The 22,331-nt window shown below is 40.7% G+C and overlaps 1 protein-coding gene across 2 annotated transcripts; it reads right to left on the bottom strand.

The window, feature by feature from the left end:
• Window positions 1-788: 788 nt before the first annotated feature.
• LOC139366342 (GTP binding elongation factor GUF1) lies at window positions 789-16,229 on the bottom strand. Of its 2 annotated transcripts, XM_071103712.1 has the most exons (17): window positions 15,740-16,229; window positions 15,284-15,395; window positions 12,117-12,265; window positions 10,464-10,544; window positions 10,270-10,347; window positions 10,116-10,199; window positions 9,966-10,030; window positions 9,537-9,740; window positions 9,153-9,292; window positions 8,873-8,996; window positions 8,451-8,583; window positions 4,654-4,797; window positions 4,369-4,502; window positions 3,881-3,982; window positions 3,482-3,601; window positions 3,342-3,378; window positions 789-1,162 (listed from the first exon to the last, which is right to left on the bottom strand). In XM_071103712.1, the coding sequence occupies exons 1-17, from the start codon at window positions 15,941-15,943 to the stop codon at window positions 1,028-1,030; spliced, it is 2,046 nt and encodes a 681-aa protein (XP_070959813.1). In that variant the 5' UTR covers window positions 15,944-16,229; the 3' UTR covers window positions 789-1,027. The 2 variants fall into 2 exon arrangements, with proteins under 2 accessions (XP_070959813.1, XP_070959812.1); XM_071103711.1 differs by lacking the exon at window positions 10,270-10,347 and having other exon boundaries at window positions 15,740-16,214.
• Between the last annotated feature and the right edge of the window lie 6,102 nt (window positions 16,230-22,331).

Genomic DNA, 22,331 nt, shown 5'->3' with positions numbered 1-22,331 from the left:
TGTAATTTTTGTATATTGACTCGTGATGAACCAGTAGCTGGAGTTTTCCTTATTCTTCATATACCAAGGCCTTATTGGAATTCTTTCAAAGTGCATCCTTCATTACTCCCCTTCTTGAACAAATAATGGGCTTGATTAAATCCGTATTGCGGAAGTTCTGCGTTACAGCACGATTGAAATGTAAAGGTAATTTCAGATTGAGCTGACATGTGATGCTGTCTCTGCCAACGCGGGAACACTCTTTACATTTGCATTTACGCAATACGGATTGAATAGAGCCCTCAGACTAGACATGACTGGACAGGTGAACGCAAGTGTGCCAGTACCAGATGCTTCTTCTCTCTGTCCAGTCATTAATAATCTGGGATTTGACCAATCAGATTGGCTCTGAAAAAGATCTGATGTGATTGGTCAAAAGACCAATTAATGGCAAAAATAAAATAATTGGGCAGCCTTTGAAAGCTCTGCCCAAATGGTCTAATCAGTCAAACAGGACCCAGCTGTGTTTTGAGGGCGGGACAAAATGCGAATGGTTGATTGAAAGCTAAATGGGAAGAGATTGCAGTGACAGGTGAGAGTAAAATAAACACCATCAGGGAGGGCTGTGACCAATGACATCCCTGGTTCGAATCCAACCACTGTCTTTCTTTTCCAACTTAACAGTATAACTAATTAGACCGAGGACGCGAGGAATCACAGAAATACAAGTACAATTAAGATTAAGCCAAAATGTTACAACCCCAGAACACTGGATCCATGGCAAAGGGAAAGAAAAAAGAGAAATGACATAACATTTGATCTTGTTTTATTATTTACATCATTGATGTATTTGCACCTTGCACTTACAGTATTTCACTAGGTAATTGTTACATGTTTTCATAGGCAACGGGATCTACATTATAAGAATAAACAATGTTAAAATTTGACATCTTTATGTATGGGACATTGAAGTTATTTTGATTGTAACAATATTGTTTGTTAATTTGTTGAACAAAAAATACCTTCAATGACTAAGGATACTGATATTCTACTTGTCTTTCCTCTTCAGAACATTGATGAAGGCATCCTTGGGGACTTGCACGGTTCCAATATAACGCATCTTCTTTTTACCCTCCGCTTGTTTCTTCAGGAGCTTCATCTTTCTTGTTACATCACCTCCGTACTGAAAGAGAGAAAAGCCCTGTTTATACCTGGTTGTAACATGCAAACTTTGTCCTGATCCCAAATAATTTGCATAAAGGGAGGGACCAGGAAATCTGGTCACAATGCAAACACGATGGACGGATAACAGACATATTTTAATACCATGTGTAGACATCTGTAAATATGAACACAATCAGAATGTAAACAAGATCAGGACTAAGGACCTATGTTAGCATCAGTTATAAAATGGGGCTAGAGACTCAAGGATCAGCTAACATACTAAAACACTACAATGTGGAATAATAGTGAAGACATCAAAACTATGAAATAACACATCGTAACCAAAAACAAAGGTTAAATTATAGATTCTTCAAAGTAGCCACCCTTTATGACAGCTTGGCATTCTTTCAACCAGCTTCATGGAGGTAGTCACCTGGAATGCTTTTCCAACAGTCTTGAAGGAGTTCCCACATATGCTGAACACTTGTTGGCTGCTTTTTCTTCACTTTGCGGTCCAACTCATCCCAAACCATCTCAATTGGGTTGAGGTTGGGTGATTGTGGAGGCCGGGTCATCTGATGCAGCACTCCATCACTCTCCTTCTTGGTCAAATAGCCCTTACACAGCCTAGAGGAGTGTTTTGTGTCATTGTCCTGTTGAAAAACAAATGATAGTCCCACTAAGCACGAACCTGGTGGGATGGCATATTGCTGCAGAATGCTGTGGTAGCCATGCTGGTTAAGTGTGCCTTGAATTCAAAATAAATCACTAACAGTGTCACCAGCAAAGCACACCATCACACCTTCTCCTCGCTTCACGTTGGGAAACACACATGCAGAGATTATCCGTCCAACTACTCTGCGTCTCAGCGGCTGGAACCAAAAATCGCAAATTTGGACTCATTAGACCAAAATGACAGATTTCCACCGGTCTAATGTCCATTGCTCGTGTTTCTTGGCCCAAGCAAGTCTCTTCTTATTATTGGTGTCCTTTAGTAGTGGTGTCATTGCAGCAATTTGACCATGAAGGACTGATTCACGCAGTCTCCTCTGAACAGCTGATGTTAAGATGTGTCTGTTACTTGAACTCTGTGAGGTGCAAACTAAGGTGTAATTAATTGACGATTTCTGAGGCTGGTAACTCTAATGAACTTATCCTCTGCAGCAGAGGTAACTCTGGGTCTTCCTTTCCTGTGAAGGTCCTCATGAGATCCAGTTTCATCATAGAGCTTGATGGTTTTTGCAACAGCACTTGAAGAAACTTTTAAAGTTCTTGAAATGTTCCATATTGACTGACCTTCATGTCTTAAAGTAATGATGGACTGTCATTTCTCTCTGCTTATTTGAGCTGTTCTTGCCATAATATGGACTTGGTCTTTTACCAAATAGGGCTATCTTCTGTATATCACCCTTACCTTGATTGACTCAAAACGCATTAAGAAGGAAAGAAAAGCCACAAATGATTAACAGGCACACCTGTTAATTGTAATGCATTCCAGGTAACTACCTCATGAACCTGGTTGAGAGAATGCCAAGAGTTTGCAAAGCTGTCATCAAGGCAAAGGGTCGCTACTTTGAAGAATCTCCAACATATGTGTTACTTCATAGTTTTGATGTCTTCACTATTATTCTACAATGTAGAAAATAGTACAAATAAAGTAAAATCCTGGAATGAGCAGGTGTGTCCAAACATTTGACTGGTACTGTATATAAACCCTGAATTGTTGACGGTATGTATTGTCCATTGAGAGGCCTTGAAGACACAGGTCGGCCATATTGGCACTCCCCAGTGGGAGCAGTCCTTAATAGGAATTCTACATTATTTCAATTAAATCTTTCAAGGACAAAATTACATGCATTTAAGTATTTTTGTTGTTGTAGTGGGCACAGTAATATTATTCATCTTAAATTATACTTTAAAGGCAAATGGTTTTTAAAATATATTTTACACTTTTTTATTTGATGTTTAGCTCACATAATAAAATTGAAAAGTATGCATTAAGGTGTCTGTAATATAATAAATGTGGCAAAAAACGAATGTAAACATTAATAAATGCATTTCTATTTTTTACAATGGTGGGGGAGTGCCAAGATTGAGGCACCGTGGCTTCAACACAGCGCCCCCCTGTCTGTCACCTAGGGTATATCTAAATCATTGGTACAAACCAACATTTGAATTAAAGGAACAAGTTTACTTACACACTTTGCGAGCACATTTTTCTTGTAAGCCTTTATTCTGCAAGAGAGAGAGAGCGGGTGTCGTGCAATCTGAAACGCTACCAACTTTCCAAATGACTTGGTCTTGTGTGCATTCTTCCATGTTTGGCCACGACACTTACGTCTCCCTGGCGATGACTTTGCTGCCGATGGCTGCTTGTACTGCGATTTCAAACATCTGTCTGGGTATGGCGTCTTGCAGGCGCTCGCACATGGCTTTGCCTGCACTGTATGCCCGGTCTCTGTACATAGGAGAACAGAAAACACCCAAGGGTCACATCATTACGGTACTAAAATATATCATAGTATTAGTAGCCCTTGAAAGATTGATACATTGAGCCAAATAATAATTTGTATAGTAGATCGTTGTTTTTACTCAAGAGTTGAATCACAGTAATGTCAACGGGAGAGATTCACAAAAGTTTGAGTTAGGATTCAGTCAACACTTGTTTTTCAACCGTAGGCGTCCGAGCCCAAAGATTAGCTGATGCAGGTCTAAGCACTAAGTATCAAAGACTTACTTGTGAACAATAGTGGTGAGTTCCTCCACAGGTTTCCCGTTCAGCAGAATATCCATCTTGATCACATGGGCAGCCTGGTACCCTGCATCCTCATAGTCAAAGCTGATGAACAATATTACAACATACAATGTCTCATGTTCTTCTAATCATTCAGGTTGCCAAATCAATCTGAAAAGTTGGGCCGGAGCAATACCAGTATCCCGATACTCGTTCGTATCCTGGCAAGGAAACAAAACACGAAGCGGATTTCATTTCTTTAGGAAAACAGGCATAATGTTGGGAACAAACATAATTTATGTTGTCATCCAGTCACATGAATTTATTTTCCAAGATCTACAGCACACAATATTTTACATCCAGCAGGTTTTTAAAGGACCAAAGAGTTTGGTCTGCTTTGTGTTTTCTTTTTTTGCCATGAAAAAAACTATTGCGATACTGGTATCGTCCCGGGCCCTACTGAGAAGGTTCCCTATGCAACATAGAATTACCTGGCATATCCTGAAGACATGGATTTGAGGAGGTCATAGAAGTCCACGACAATTTCATTCAGAGGGAAGAGATATTTCATCATCACTCGGTGGTCGTCAATGTACACCATGTTCTTCTGGACGGCTCGGCGATTCTACATGAATGGAGCAATTAGGGAAAAATAAATAAAACTATTTTTGTTTTGCAAAGTGAAAGTAATCAAAACACATTTTCTTAAATGTCTCTGTTACACAGTGATCCTAAAAACAAATAATTAGCAACACCTGAAAGCCAGGCTGGCTTACCAAGCAGATACTCATGATTTTCCCAATGTAGTCATCAGGGGTGATGATGGTCCCCATCACCATGGGCTCCAGGTACTCTTTCACTACGGACCTGTCTGGGAACTGGGCTGGGTTCACTATGGTGATCTCCTCCTTCCCATGCTCCTACAACACAACAGTTAGAACCTTCACCAAACAACGGTTACCATGTACATACATATATATTTTTTCACATGACAGTGTATGAAACAGTTTATAAACAATTTTTTCACTGTTTGAAAATAATAGTTGACGTACAGTAACAGTCAAATGTTTGGACACACCTTCTCATTGAAGGATTTGTCTTTATTTTTACTATTTTCTACATTGTAGAATAATAGTGAAGACATCAAAACTATGAAATAACACATATGGAAAGAAAAAAAAGTTTAAATAATTAAACATTTTATATTTGAGATTCTTCAAAGTAGCCACCCTTTGCCTTGACAGCTTTGCACACTTGGCACTCTCAACCAGCTTCACCTGGAATGCATTTCAATTAACAGGTGTGCCTTGTTAAAAGTTCATTCCTTCTTAATGCGTTTGAGCCAATCAGTTGTGTTGTGACAAGGTAGGGGTGGTATACAGAAGATAACTCTATTTGGTAAAATACCAAATACATATTATGGCAAGAACAGCTCAAATAAGCAAAGAGAAACGAAGGTCAGTCAATCCGGAACATTTGAAGAACTTTGAAAGTTTCTTTATGTGCAGTCGCAAAAACCATCAAAACGCAGAGTTCAAGTAACAGACATCTCACCATCAATTGTTTTTATTTATTTAACCTTTATATAACTAGGCAAGTCCGTTAATAACAAATTCTTATTTACAATGACGGCCTACCAAAAAGGCCTCCTGCGGGGACGGGGGCTGGGATTAAAAATATAGGACAAAACACATCACGACAAGAGACAACACTACATAAGAGACCTAAGACAACATAGCATGGCAGCAACACATGACAACACAGCATGGTAGCAGCACAAAACAGGGTACAAACATCACAAAAGGCAAGAAAGTAGAGAAAACGATCTCGGGCAAAGCAGCCACAACTGTTAGTGGAAGTGTCCATGATTGAGATAAAACTGTCCAGTTTGAGTGTTTGTTGCAGCTCGTTCCAGTCGCTAGCTAGCTGCAGCAAACTGAAAAGACGAGCGACCCAGGAATGTGCGCGCTTTGGGGACCTTTAACAGAATGTGACTGGCAGAACGGGTGCTGTATGTGGAGGATGAGGGCTGCAGTAGATATCTCTGATAGCGGGGGAGTGAGGCCTAAGAGGGTTTTATAAATAAGCATCAACCAGTGGGTCTTGCGACGTGTATATAGAGATGACCAGTTTACAGAAGAGTACAGAGACCCGCAAAAGTATTCACCCTGTAATTTAAATGGATTTTTATTGGATTTCATAAAACGGAAAAAAAACTGAAAATAGTTCAAATTGGTGAAGTGAAAAAAATGACTTGTTTAAAAATATTCAACAACAACAAAAACGGAAAAATGGTGCGTGCATTTGATTTCACCCCCTTTGCGATGAAGCTCCTAAATAAGATCTGGAAGTCACATAATAAGTTAACTAAAAGTCCACCTGTGTTCAATCTAAGTGTCAAATGATCTGTCACATAATCTCAGTGTAACACACACGTACTGAAATGCCTCAGAGTCTGCAACACCACCAAGCAAGGGGCACCATCAAGCAAGCGGCACCGTGAAAACCAAGGAGCTCTCCAAACAGGTCAAGGACACATTTATGGAGAAGTACAGATCAGGGTTGGGTTATAATAAAAACTCAACCCAACTGAGTTGGTTTCGGATGAGTTGGACCGCAGAGGGAAGGAAAAGCAGCCAACAAGCACTCAGCATATGTGGGAACTGCTTCAAGACTATTGGAAAAGCATTCCAGGTAAAGATGGTTGAGAAAATGACATGAGTTTAAAGCTGTCATCATGGCAAAGGGTGGCTACTTTGAAGAATCTAAAATATATTTTAGTTTGTTTAACACTTTTTTGGTTGTGTTACTTCAGTTTTGATGTATTCACTATTATGCTACTATGTAGAAAATAGTTTTAAAAAATAAACTGGAATGAGTAGGTGTATCCAAACTTTTCACTGATATTGTACATTTGCAAATATGTACTCGTGTGCATTTATTTTGCTGTGATATCATGTCAACTTTCCAATGCAATATATGTACAGTTGAAGTCGGAAGATTACATACACCTTAGCAAAATACATTTAAACTCAGTTTTTCACAATTCCTGACATTTAATCCTAGTAAAGTTAGGATCACCACTTTATTTTAAGAATGTGAAATGTCTGAATAATTGTAGAGAGAATGATTTATTTCATCACATTCCCAGTGGGTCAGAAGTATACATACACTCAATTAGTATTTGGCAGCATTGCCTTTAAATTGTTTAACTTGGGTCAAACATTTCGGGTAGCCTTCATCAAGTTTCCCACAATAAGTTGGGTGAATTTTGGCCCATTCCTCCTGATAGAGCTGGTGTAACTGAATCAGGTTTGTAGGCCTCCTTGCTTGCACATGCTTTTCAGTTCTGCCCAAAAATGTTCTATAGGATTGAGGTCAGGGCTTTGTCCACTCCAATACCTTGACTTTGTCATCCTTAAGCCATTTTGCCACAACTTTGGAAGTATACTTGGGGTCATTGTCCATTTGGAAGACCCATTCGTGACCAAGCTTTAACTTTCTGACTGATGTCTTGAGATGTTGCTTCAATATATCCAAATAATTTTCCTTTCTCATGATGCCATCTATTTTGTGAAGTGCACCAGTCCCTACAGCAGCAAAGCACCCCCACAACATGATGCTGCCACCCCCGTGCGTCACGGTTGGGATGGTGTTCTTCAGCATGTAAGCCTTCCCCTTTTTCCTCCAAACATAATAGTCATTATGGCCAAACAATTCTATTTTTGTTTCATCAGACCAGAGGACATTTCTCCAAAAAGTACGATCTTTGTCGCCATGTGCAGTTGGAGCAGTTTTGGAGCAGCGGTTTTGGAGCAGTGGCTTCTTCCTTGCTGAGCGGCCTTTCAGGTTATGTCAATATAGGACTCGTTTTATCGTTTCCTCCTGCATCTTCACAAGGTCCTTTGCTGTTGTTCTGTGATTGATTTGCACTTTTCGCACCAAAGTACTTTCATCTCTAGGAGACAGAATGCGTCTTCTTCCTGAGCGGTATGATGGCTGCATGGTCCCATGGTGTTTATACTTGCGTACTATTGTTTGTGCAGATGAACATGGTACCTTCAGGTGTTAGGAAATTTATCCCAAGGATGAACCAGACTTGTGGAGGTCTACAATCTTTTTTCTGAGGTCCTAGCTGATTTCTTTTGATTTTCTCTTTGTCAAGCAAAGAGGCACTGAGTTTGAAGACGGGCCTTGAAATATATCCACAGGTACACCTCCAATTGACTCAAATTATGTTAATTAGCCTATCAGAAGCGTTTAAAGCCATGACATAATTTTCTGGAATTTCCAAGCTGTTCAAATGCACGGTCAACTTAGTGTATGTAAACTTCTGACACACTGGAATTGTGATGAGTGAAATAATCTGTCTGTAAACTATTGTTGGAAAAATTACTTGTGTCATGTACAAAGTAGATGTCCTAAACGACTTGCCAAAACTCTAGTTTGCTAACAAGAAATTTGTGGAGTGGTTGAAAAACGAGTTTTAATGACTCCAACCTAAGTGTATGTAAACTTCTGACTTCAACTGTATATGTGAGTTAAAGCCCCTAGAGGTGGTGCTGTCTATTACCTTAATGAGCTTGGCGGAGGACAGGATAGCCTTGTAGGGCACAGTGGGGGCTGTCACTATGACAGAGGCGTTGTACTCCTGTTCCAAGCGCTGGTTAAACACCTCCATGTGGAGCAGGCCCAGGAAGCCGAGTCTACAAAACGAAGAAAAGAAAAACAAAGGAAAACAATAACAGTGTGAGTGTCAGTGTGAGGGAGCGAACAATTTAAGAGTCGGGGTCACACAGGGGTCTTGATCACAGCTGAAAATGGTATCCCTCAAAGCAAATGAAGAATATAAAGCATAGCAGTGCAGTCACAGACCAGGGAGGGTATGATGCATTGACCCAAAGCGATGTATCCTGTCAAGGTCATCCCCGTCACCATTTGTACAGCTTTAAGTAGTAGATGATTGTAGTTTAGTTGGTCATGTTATGATCTGACCTCCAGCCTGCTCCCAGTGCCAAACTGCTGTCTCTCTGGACCGTCACACTGGAGTCGTTGAGCGTCAGTTTCTCCACAGCACTGCGGAGGGCGCTGTAGTCTGACTGGTCCATAGGGTACATCCCTGGAGAGGGATGCCAACAAGCACACTCAGGATAGAAATCAGTGATAACTGCTACTACTAATGTTTGCTTATAAACTACTGCCTATTGACACTTTGTAAATGCAACATTATGGGACCAGTTGCATTGTTTTCTCACTTATATGTCTGTCAGCGTACCGGCAAACACCATGGCCTTGGCTGGCTTGAACCCTGGCAAAGCTTCTACCAGATGTTTCTGATGGTAGAGGGTGTCACCGATCTGGGCCTCCTTCACTTCCTTCATACCTGCTATCACATAGCCCACCTGACCTGCGTACCTGCACAACACACCCACAGTGTCAGGAATGAAAAGAAGAGTCATTGTTCATTTACAGCCATGTGACCAATATGATATGCCTATATAGCAATGTACCAAACAAGAAGAACCGATACAATTATTAGCATCTTGTATCTTACTACCACGAGGAAGGGAGAACTGACAGAGTGTGCATTTAATACAACAGTCACCACCAATGATATGGAATCAGACAAGATGAATATTATGCAGGATAAGACACTCACAATCTGTCTGTGGGGTGCTCATCTGGCCTGAGGAGGCCTAGCTCGTTGACCTCGTAGCTTTTCCCCAGGTACGCAGATATGATCCTGTCTCCTTTAGACAAATAGCCTCCGAACAGAGCGATGTTCGCCACCACCCCTCTGTAGTGATCGAAGTTGGAGTCAAACACCAGGGCTTTGAATGGGTCCTCTTTTTTAAAGGTTGGTCTGAGAACAAAAAATTACTATGTTGAGTGCATCCGAAACGGCACTCTATTCCCTACATAGTGCACTACATTTGACCAGATCTCTACAGGCCCTGGTCAAAAGTAGAGCACTACAGGGAATAGGGTGCCATTTGGGAGGCAGCCATGGATTCAAAGAGTAAGTGCATTACATTGGAAGACATTTTTTGTTTTTCCAACAGGAAGTAAGGAGTCAAATAAAACTTACGGTGGTAACCGTTTCACCACCTCTTGGAGGACTTGTTCTACATTGGTTCCCAGTTTGGCAGAAATCTAAAGAGAGGAGGAATCATCATATTTAGACAGTTGTCCAAACTAAGATATTGGCAATTATCAACATCTCAGTCAATAAACTCACCCTAATACATTCTTCAGATGGAATATCAAACACCTTCTCAATCTGTTTTTCTACCCTCTCTGGATCAGCATTTTTCAAATCAATCTGAAAAAGAAACAGAACATGATCATATTTGTCAATCACTTATCTAACATAGATTAATTGGGAAATGTACCTTGTTGATGACAGGAATGATGGTCAGCTGAGCTTCGAATGCCAAGTAGAAGTTAGCCACAGTCTGTGCTTGAATCCCCTGATCCACACAAGAACACATCAATGACACACTACCTTGGATACATTTCCCAGGTAATGTGTCTGTCAAATGCACATTATGCCGAAAATAAAGTTTTGCCTTGCCGAAAAACCTACCTGATTGGCATCAACAATCAACAGTACACCTTGGCACGCTGAGATGGATCTAGACACTTCATAACTGAAGTCAACATGACCCTGAAAACAGAGAAGACCAGGAGTGCTGTAATTAAGACTAATACAAACAAACCCCTTGTGTCACTGACGGTATCTAGTCCCATCTACACTGAACAAAAATATAAAATGTAACATGTAAAGTGTTGGTCCCATGTTTCATGAGCTGAAATAAAATATTCCAGAAATTTTTCAATTCGCACAGAAAGCTTATTTCGCTCGAATTGTTTGCACAAATTTGTTTACATCCCTGTTACTGAGCATTTCTCCTTTGCCAAGATAGTCCATCCATCTGACAGGTGTGGCATATCAAAAATCTGACTAAACAACACGATCATTACACAGGTGCACCTTGTGCTGGGGACTATAAAAGGCTACTCTAAAATGTGCAGTTGTGTCACACAACACAATGCCAATGATGTCGCAAGTGTTGAAGGAGTGTGCAATTGACATGCTGACTGCAGGATTGTCCACCAGAGCTGTTGCCAGAGAATGTAATGTTAATCACTCTACTATAAGCCGCTTCCAAAGCCATGTTAGAGAATTTGGCAGTATGTCCAACCGACCTCACAACCACAGACCACGTGTAACCACGTCAGCCCAGGACCTCCACATCTAGCTTCTTCGCCCGTGGGATCGTCAGACCAGCCACCCGGACAGCTGATGAGACTGTGGGTTTGCACAACTGAAGAATTTCTGCACAAACAGAAACATTCTCAGGAAAGCTCATCATCCTCACCAGGGTCTTGATCTGACTGCAGTTCAGCATCGTAAAAGACTTGTGGGCAAATTCTCACCTTTGATGGCCACTGGCATGCTGGAGAAGTGTTCTCTGCAAGGATGAATCCCAGTTTCAACTGTACCGGGCAGATTGCAGACAGTGTGTATGGCGTTGGGTGGGCGAGGGGTTTGCTGATGTCAATGTTGTGAACAGAATGCCCCATGGTGGCGGTGGGGTTATGGTATGTGCAGGCATAAGCTACGGACAACGAACACAATTACATTTCATCAATGTCAATTTGAATGCACAGAGATACCGAAATGAGATCCTGAAGCCATTGTCGTGCCATTCACCCGCCGCCATCACCTCATGTTTCAGCATGATAATGCACGGCCCCATGTCGCAAGGATCTGTACACAATTGCTGGAAGCTGAAAATGTCCAAGTTCTTCCATGGCCTTCATACTCACCAGACATGTCACCCATAGAACACGTATGGAATGCTCTGGATCTACGTGTATGACAGCGAATTCCAGTTCCCGCCAATATCCAGCAACTTCTCACGGCCATTGAAGAGGAGTGGGACAACATTCTACAGGCCACAATCAACAGCCTGATCAACTCTATGCGAAGGAGATTTGTTGCGCTGCATGAGGCAAATGGTGGTCACACCAGATACTGACTGGTTTTCTGATCCACGCACCTATTCTTTTTTAAAGGTATCTGTGACCAACGGATGCATATCTGTATTACCAGTCATGTGAAATCCATAGATTAGGGCCTAATGAATTTATTTGAATGAACTGATTTCCTTATATGAACTGTAACTTAACTGTAAATTGTTGCAATGTTAAAAAAATTGTTCAATGTACTTACTGGTGTATCAATGAGGTTGAGCAGGTAGGTCTGTCCCTGGTACTTGTAGAACAAGGAGGCTGTCTGGGCCTTCACAGTTATCCCTCGCTCTCGCTCCACCTGCAGCTTGTCCAAAACTTGTTTGTTCTTATCTGTCGTGGCTATGGCACCTGTAAAAACCAAGCAATGAGCTGAGCCATATCATACAAGAAACGAAATGCATGAGTATTTGTGTGATCTATGTGTATGAATATGGTAATGGACCAGCATGGAACCCGAGACAAAGATGCAGAGTAGCCCACATTTTGCGAGAATGGAGAGGCCAGAGATGGCCGGAATAGTAAATTGGGCAATGGAACCGAAGTTGGGTATTGGAGAAAGGCCATTAGTGCGTGTTCTGCCAACAATATGGCAGATGAAGGCACGGCATGAGTGTGGTGAACGGATAGACATGATTATGGACAGACAGGAAGAAGAGCCATGTGCAGAGGGAAGATGTGTGTTGAGGAAGAATGACGCCAAGTACAAACCGTAGTCTGCTGTCTCTGATGGCTCAGAAATTAAACCTGGCGAGAGTGAGGATGAATTACCTGCGGTGGCAGGTGTGGTGAAGAATTGAGTACGAGCCTCGCCCATATGGTCATGAAAAGGGTCATTCTGGCCCAGCGGGAGTTACATTTTTGGAGAAAGTGGATCCCTGCCTTTTGGCTGACACATATGTAGTCTCAGGCTAGGTAGATAATAATTTGGGTACTGTTAAATGGGTTTAAAAGTGGACCTTTACTCTTTTCTGTGATGCCTGCCGTTTGGCGCGATGCGGTGGCGAGCATGGTGAAACTGAGAAGGTCTGTCCTTAGGAGTTTTGAAAAGTCTTTACTTGATAAAGTCATGTTAGGATATGTCAGTTATCCTGTGAGAGATTTTGTGCCAAACCCACTAAAGTGTTTTAGATGCTAAGTTTATGGTCATGTTGCAGCAGTGTGTAGGAGGGAGATTCTGAGATGTCATAAGTGTGCAGGAGGGCATGGGACAAAATACTGCATAGTATCGCTGGAAAGAACTGTGTCAGTTGTGGGGGTGTCCATGTTGTTCGGAATCAGAAGTGCCCGGTGCAAGAGAGACAGGTTGAGGTTGCCAGGGTCAGAGTAGAAAAAAAGGTGTCGTATGCTGAGGCAGTGAAGAGAGTAGAACAGGGGTATTCAACTCTTAACCTACGAGATCTGGAGCCTGCTGGTTTTCTTTTCTACCTGATAATTGCACCCACCTGGTGGGCCAGGACTAAATCAGCCCTGATTAGAGGGGAACAATGAAAACAAGTAGTGGAACTGGCTTCGAGGTCCAGAGCTTAAGGGGAGTATAGGACGATGGGTCAAGGGAACAAATACAAATTTGTGCTTTAGTAAGGTTGGCTCCTTAGAATTCATTGCAATGGTTATGAACTGTACCACAAAAGTGGATATTAAATCACCGAAAATGGATGCTGTTGTGGAAACTGCAGGGAAGTACTTGGATGTACAAGGTTTTACTGCAGAATATCTAGAAGATGTGTTGAATGAAAGAGTCCTGTCTTCCGGGCTGTTGGCCTGGTGTAGGATCAGTTAGGATCACCACTTTATTTTAAGAATGTGAAATGTCAGAATAATAGTAGAAAGAATCATTTATTTCAGCTTTCATTTCTTTCATCACATTCAGAATGGGTCAGAAGTTTACATACACTCAATTAGTATTTGGCAGCATTGCCTTTAAATTGTTTAACTTGGGTCAAATATTTTGGGTAGCCTTCATCAAGTTTCCCACAATAAGTTGGGTGAATTTTGGCCCATTCCTCCTGACAGAGATGGTGTAACTGAGTCAGGTTTGTAGGCCTCCTTGCTTACACATGCTTTTCAGTTCTGCCCAAAAATGTTCTATAGGATTGAGGTTGTTTGTCCACTCCAATACCTTGACTTTGTCATCCTTAGGCCATTTTGCCACAACTTTGAAAGTATACTTGGGGTCATTGTCCATTTGGAAGACCCATTCGTGACCAAGCTTTAACTTCCTGACTGATGTCTTGAGATGTTGCTTCAATATAGCCACGTAATTTCTTCCTCATGATGCCATCTATTTTGTGAAGTGCACCAGACCCTCCTGCAGGATAGCACCCCCACAACATGATGCCGTCACCCCCGTGCGTCACGGTTGGGATGGTGTTCTTCGGCTTGCAAGCATCCCCCTTTTTCCTCCAAACATAACGATGGTCATTATGGCCAAACAGTTCTATTTTTGTTTCATCAGACCAGAGACATATCTCCAAAAAGTACACTCTTTGTCCCCATGTGCAGTTGCAAACCATAGTCTGGCTTTTTATTGGCGGTTTTGGAGCAGTGGCTTCTTCCTTGCTGAGTTGACTTTCAGGTTACGTCAACATATATAGATATATAGATACTTTTGTACCGGTTTCCTCCAGCATTTCACAAGGTCCTTTGCTGTTGTTCTGAGATTGATTTGCACTTTTTGCACCAAAGTACGTTCACCTCTAGGAGACAGAACGTGTCTCCTTCCTGAGTGGTATGATGGCTGTGTCATCCCACGGTGTTTATACTTGCGTACTATTGTTTGTACAGATGAGCGTGGTACCTTCAGGCATTTGGAAATTGCTCCCAAGGATGAACCAGACTTGTGGAGGTCTACAATTTTTTTCTGAGGTCTTGGCTGATTTCTTTTGATTTTCTCATGATGTCAAAAAGGCACTGAGTTTGAAGGTAGGCCTTGAAATACATCCACAGGTACACCTCCAATTGACTCAAATTGTGTCAATTCCAAGCTGTTTAAAAGGCACAGTCAACTGAGTGTATGTAAACTTCTGACCCACTGGAATTGTGATACAGTGAATTAAGTGAAATAATCTGTCTGTAAACAATTGCTGGAAAAGATTACTTGTGTCATGCACAAAGTAGATGTCCTAACCAACTTGCCAAAACTATAGTTTGTTATCAATAAATTTGTGGAGTGGTTGAAAACAAGTTTTATTGACTTCAATTGTAGGTGAAGGGTTAGTTGGTGGTGCCATTTCTTCCCTTCCCTTTTATGTCACAAAATATAATGTGATCCATCACACACTCCTGCAGTTGGTGCCAGCTTGCACAAAAAGTTACAAACACCATGATACCAATGAAGAAGAATATGGTCATTTAGGTGATAGCTACCTGTTAGTTCCAGAAGCCGGTCAGCCAAGGTGCTTTTCCCATGGTCAATGTGAGCAATGATGCTGAAGTTTCTGATCCTCTCCACTGGGAACTTTGACATATCTATGTTCTCCTTCAAGAAATAACCAAATCAAATCAAATCTTGTCACATGCACCGAATACAACATGTGTAGGTAGACCTTACCGCGAAATGCTTACTTATACAAGCCCTTAACCAACAATACAGTTTCAAGAAAATATTTACTAAATAAAATAAAGTCAAATGTAAGTCACACAATAAAATAACGAGGCTATATACAGGGGGTAAAGGTTAGTCGAGGTAATTTGTACATGTAGGTAACGTTAGGGGTAAAGTGACTATGCAACAAAGTTAGTGCAGTTAGCTACAATAAAGGCCATGACCTGTAAGATAATGCATACTGCACGGCAAGCTGTCTGCAATGTAGAGTTCATTACTTTGTCAGCCTGTGTACTGATCATCTTGTTGGTGGTGTTGTGTGTGCAGAAAACAGGTGCCCTCTTCATCCATCGGTGTCTAATGACCGTGCAAGCTATTTTACAGCACTGGCTCCTTTGTCTTGTTTGATAAACCCTGAAGTCCAAAAGATGCCTTAAAAAAGGTGTTGCACACCCTTGATGTTTTATTAAAGACAGCTGCATATTAATGTTCGTTAGGTAATCAATTCGTTAGCTGGCTAAAGCTTCTGTACAGGGCATTGACATTAGCCCTGATAGCTAGCCAATTTAACGCCGCAGACCCTGTTAAATCGTGTCAACATACGCTACATTTCTTTACATTTCAATCGCAATGTATGAATTCTCAGAGGTGTGATGAAAAATCCAAATCAGATAAATATAACTGTGTCTAAAGGAGAACTAAAGTTAATCAAATAAAAAACATGCTTGGTAGGGCGCAGCCATGTTGGGTTGTAAGGTTACTAACAATGCATCCTGGGAAATGTAGTTTGGCGCCTTGTGCTCTAAAAAGCCACCTCTGTTGGTTCCACATGTTTATTTTCAAAATAACAAAAACCCGATTTTTTCTTTTATTAGGGGGAAATTACAAAGAATGGATTCAGATTGAGTGAGTAGAGTGTGATATTACAGGAATATCATACAAACTAATAATTTAGGAACAATTTAAATCCGTTGAGTATAACAGATGAGCCATCTAAAAAGGAACTACAAATACTGTTCCACTCATTAACCAACTGGGCTAGAACCAGAATAAGAGGTGCCACCATTCCAGGAAGATAGCTTCATCCTGGCTGAAGAGGAAGAATACCTTGTAGCAGTTCCCAACCTCGTTGTCTCCACTGACCTGGATAAATCTCTCTGACTAAATTGCAGCAGGAATATTTCAAGCATGGTCATAAAGCCAGATAGGCTACTGACACATCTTGTGAATACTGACAGTGTACCTTTCTTGTGTAGGGCCCACACATCTGACAGTTCCAATTCTCCTTTGGGATGAGTTTGACACCTAATCAGAGCCTTAGAAGAACATTAGTAATCAAAATGCAACCCAGAAAAAGTGAGGCTGAAAATGTGTTTTGGGGTATTTGTTGTTGTTTCTTATGGTAACCATTACAGTGAACCTTGAGAGGAAACATTTATTATTGAGTTGCAGGGTGATGACAGATGTTCCAATAACATAATATATTGTGTAGCAGCCTACACTATGAATGGTGCTGTTTCTAGGCTATTCCATTATTTTCCACATGCACAGATGACAAGAATAGGGGTAGAAGGTGGAAAAAACATTGCCATGGCAACATAAGACAGCAGCCCGCTCATACTGAGTAGGTCCCCAGAATGATGTTCAGATAAGAAAGCAAATTAAATATCTTGCCACCGCTTTTCATCTCTGACTTCTGTGTGTGTGTGCCTCTTTCGCACGTTGACGTCGCTATTACAATTCTCCTTCCTTGCCAAGTGTGATACATCAAGGGCAATTGTACTGTTTTTCTAGGTATTCTACCAATATGAAAACGCTAAGCTTTTTCATAATCAGTTTGTTTCCAACTCGTTAATTGTAATAATCAATTAGCTCAATAGGTTGCTGATGGATGCAGGTTTGTCAGTGCCAGCACACTCATTAATATTCTGATTAATTCGGCAAGCAGATAAAACGAGGATTCAGACTACGTGTCACGTGAATTAATCGACATTTATTGATTCCCTATGCTATGAGGTTACTCATTTTAATTTGTTGACCAACTACCCAATGACTCAGGCAAGACACTCAGGCACTTTATTTGATTTCATAAATTTGGGATTCAAACAGGTTCTGAGGATCTTTAATGCAGCACCACTGACCAAATAGGACTGGGAGAAAATGTGGGCTGATTTATTTAATTTAAATAATTAATAACAGTTTAAAGCCATAGATTTTCACTCTTGAGTCCTCATTGTAGACAGTCTCAACTCATTCTTGATGTACCACAGTATTCTATGACTGTACATTTCTAAATCTATTCTCATGCTTTTTTTACAGCTACAATTGATATATTGAGTGATTTAGTTAAAGGTCCAATGCAGAAGTTTTTTTTAATCTCGATATCAAATTATTTCTTGATAACAATTGAGTACCTCACTGTGATTGTTTTCAATTAAAATGGTAAAAATAAACAAATCGTTTCTTAGCAAATAGCAATTCTTCAAGCAAGAATTTAGCTAGGACAGTCTGGGAGTAAGGAGGGGAAAACTGAAAATGAGCTGTTATTGGTAGAGAGGTTTGGAACTCTATTATTGGTCTATTAACTGCCCAGCGCATCACCGTGGGAAAACTACCTGCCCTCCAGGACACATACACAACCCAATGTCACAGGAAGGCCAAAAAGATCATCAAGGACAACAACCCCCCGAGCCACTGCCTGTTCACCCTGCTATCATCCAGAAGGCGAGGTCGGCACAGGTGCATCAAAGCTGGGACCGAGAGACTGAAAATCAGCTTCTATCTCAAGACCATCAGACTGTTAAACAGCCATCACTAACATAAAGAGGCTGCTGCCAACATACAGACTCAATTCTCTGGCCACTTAAATAAACAGACTTAATAAAGGTATCACTAGTCACTTTAAATAACGGCACTTTAATAATGTTTAAATATCCTACATTACTCATCTCATGTGTATATACTGTATTCTACACTGCATCTTGCCTATGCTGCACACCATTACTCATCCATATATTTATATGTACATATTCTTATTCATCCCTTTACATGTATCTGTATTTGTGTGTATAAGGTATTTGTTGTTATTACTTGTTAGATTTTACTGCATAGTCGGAACTAGAAGCACAAGCATTTTGCTACACTCACATTAACATCTGCTAACCATGTGTATGTGACCAATAAAATTTGATTAGAAGTTTTTTTTTATGGAGCCTAAGCATTAGATCCCACTGTAGCACCAAGTTTCACACCAGGTGCTGATTCAGTCATCATCTCATATCATATCAGTTGTCCCACAAGCAGATGTTGATATTCAGTTGTAGGTTTTTCTAATTATAGCCAGTAAGAATACAGCAAGAAAGGAGGGAGATAATATTCTAATTTGCACTGCATCTTCAGCATTGCATGAAGAATTTATGATGCATACTTCAGTTTCACAATGATGATTCTATTTTTAGTACACAAAATAGTTGCCCCATTTGGAAGGATAATCAAAGCCATAATGATCTTGGATAGGAAACATTACATTTTCTTGGATATAAAGTCTTTGCCTTTGAATGGGAGAACCGAGGCGTTAAGTTTAATTTGTGCCGAATTGATTGGCATGTTAAAAAGATGGGAAAGCAATGAAAGGGCCTGAAATGGTACACAATTATGTCATAGTTTGCTTGCTCCAAAATTGCAGCTTTTTTACATCTAACATAATTTGATGTATGTGTAGTGTGGAGGCAAATGGAAAGCTGTCCACAGTAATTATACAGTAATTATCCATTGGCATGCCTGTTGGGAACTGTGACAGTGCTCTGTAATTACATTTGAATTAAACCTGCAATGAATACTGATGGTCAGGTCTGACAGTGGATAACGGATACTACTATCCAGAGACAGATCTTTGTCAAGATTACAGCACCCCCTTCTGTTCTAATTTTGAGCTATCTATCAGCCATGTCCAATCCAGAAGCTGTTTTATAAACTGTAGAGAAACTGCAGAAGAAAGAATGTGATAGAAGGGGGGAGAGTAAAAGAACGATACTCTCGTAAAAGAAGGTGCTAACTAGAACCTAAAGGGTTCTTCGGCTGACCCTTTTGAGGAACCCTTTTTGGTTTCACGTAGAACCCTTTTGGTTCCAGGGTTCTTCTATGGGGACAGCTGCAGAACCCTTTTGGAACTCTTTATTATTATTATTATTTTAAAGAGTGTAGAAGACAACTGGAATGTGATGTATTTCATCAGATGAAAGTGTGTTTTATCTACGGGTTGACTGTGGTATTCTGTGCACACATGGGATTTAGCCTGTGGTTGGTAGAAACTTCAAACTCAGGCTAAAAGAAGGACATCTAGATGTTAATTTCCTCTTCAGCTTACTGAAAGTGCCTCAAACCCAGCTTCTATTTGACTTCTGCCAAGCAGACCATGAAGTAATCTCTCTCCTCCAATTTCTGGAATGTTTTGACAGCAAGGTGAAATAAGGAAAGCACCAATCTCGACCGTGCGCTGGTTAGAAAAATGTGTCTTGTCCTCTACTTCTCTAGCTTGCTGCTCCCCAACCATAAAAAAAGTACAGTGGTATCCATGACCCTCATGACCAACTCTCTGTGATCTGTACACTGTTAATACGGCAGCGTAGCGGTTAGAGTGTTGGACTAGTAACCGAAAGGTTGCAAGTTCAAATCCCAGAGCTGACATGGTACAAATCTGTCGTTCTGCACCTGAACAGGCAGATGTCAACACACTGTTCCTAGGCCGTCATTGTAAATAAGAATTTGTTCATAACTGACTTGCCTAGTAAAATAAAGATAAAATAAAAAATCAAAATACAAGATGTCTCTGCATAGTCACATTCATTGAAAGAATAATAATGCTTACAGATTCTTCTCACAGATGTCAACACAGCTATGGATTGTGTCTGGCTCTGAGTGTTCACATTGTCTGCTGTTTGTCTCTCAATAAGAGGAGCCACAGACTGTGATGTAACTGACAACTTGAGGTAGTTTGCCCGGTGCTTCATGACCCATGGTTCTAAACATCTGCTGCCATTGTACCATTGAAGAGGCTTTTGTAAATTGCTCTTGTTGTTTTACACAAGACTGACCCATAGGGAATTTCAGCTCTTAATAATGGACGGTTAATTGTAATTCTAATCTCAATTCAAGAGATATTCTATATCTACGCCTACACGTTCTCACTTATCATCCACTGGCAATATGAATGGTGACCATGTATCACTGATTGGTGACCCTGAAGCTACACTCTTAGAAAAAATGGTTCCAAACAGGTACTCTAGCTGTCTCCATAGGGGAACCTTTTTTGGTTCCAGGTAGAACTCTGTAGTATTCCATGCAGAACCCCCTGTGGAAAGGGCTCTACATGGAACCCAAAACAGTTCTACCTGGAACCAAAATGGGTTCTTCAAAGGGTTCTCCTATGGAGACAGCCGAAGTACCCTTTTTGTTCTAGACGGCACCTTTGTTTTATAACAGTGTATGATTGGTGACCATGTAGCTCTGATTGGTGGGTTTGACCTCAGCCTCCTTAATTCCTTCCTTCCAGAGAGTGACTGTAGGTTCCTCTGAGTGACTGGAGCTCTTCCAACTTGAAGTTGCAGACTGTACTGTTGGCATGGCAACTGCCAGGATTGTCAGTGACATGACTAGAATTTACATGAGCTTTGGTTTCCTGTTCTACGGATTATTAAAACCCCAAAAGAAAAGGATATCTTTGGATATAAGAGGTATTTTGTCTGAGGAACTTCAATGAATCAATGAACAATCGACAAATACATATGCATCTATCTATGTAGGCCTACTGATTATGGTTTAGATCAAAGAACTTGAGATAAATCCAGAGGATCATACTCACTAGAATATTCATTTTATATGGTGCATTATGGATGCCTAGCATTGTCAGGGAAACGGCCACTCTGCTAAGATCCTGTTTGGCTCTTCTCAGACAGCTGAGCATGGGCCATCTGGACTGTCTAGGCTCCAGAGATAGGCCCATCTGAACAGATAATGCCATCCATGCAAGATGCCAAGTCCAAAGGCATGTCAGCGATCATAGGCTCTTATGACCTTGGTCTTTCAAATCTGATGAAGATCGGGCCATATTTACTTCTCCCTTTTTAAAGGGATAGTTCAATTTAAAATGGTCCATCGTCATCATCCATTAGCAGTCGCTCAGACCTGTAAAACTGCATTATTGTGTTGTTTAAAATAAAATGTTTACCACAGTTATCAAAAAACAGCAATAGATCTAACTTTTAACAATAAGTGACTAAATGTGAATTATAATTACACCATTTTACACATGAAATGTGACTGTCCCATTTAAGTCTTGTCTTACAACTATTTCAGACACGGAGGGGCGTATAGAGTATACAGCATTCCATACAGAGCTCAGGAAGTTTATTAACCTTTACAGTGACAACTATATCAATCTTTTAGGATTTGTTATGACATGATGACAACCAACTGCTTTGGTGTAGCACACCCCAGTCACTGGTCAGTGACACAGAACTACACTTGACACGATTTGTTTTGTAATTCTGCATCATCTAGCATCCGCAGTGTAACATCCAAGTATGATTCAGGACAGGAATGGGCAATTCCTCGTGTGCCTGATTGGCAGTGGTGGAAAAAATACTCATTTGTCATACTTGAGTAAAAGTTAAGATACCTTAATAGAAAATGACTCAAGTAAAAGTGAAAGTCACCCAGTAAAATATTACCAAGTATTTGGTTTAAGTATCAAAAGTATAAACCATTTCAAATTCCTTATATTCAGCAAACCAGACGGCACATGTTTTTTTTGGGTTGACGGATAGCCAGGGGCACACTCCAACACTCAGACATCATTTACAAACAAAGCAT

This window comes from Oncorhynchus clarkii, chromosome 14 (assembly GCF_045791955.1).
Source record: "Oncorhynchus clarkii lewisi isolate Uvic-CL-2024 chromosome 14, UVic_Ocla_1.0, whole genome shotgun sequence".
Lineage (NCBI taxonomy): Eukaryota > Metazoa > Chordata > Actinopteri > Salmoniformes > Salmonidae > Oncorhynchus > Oncorhynchus clarkii.
This window is presented reverse-complemented; position numbering and strand designations above follow the sequence as displayed.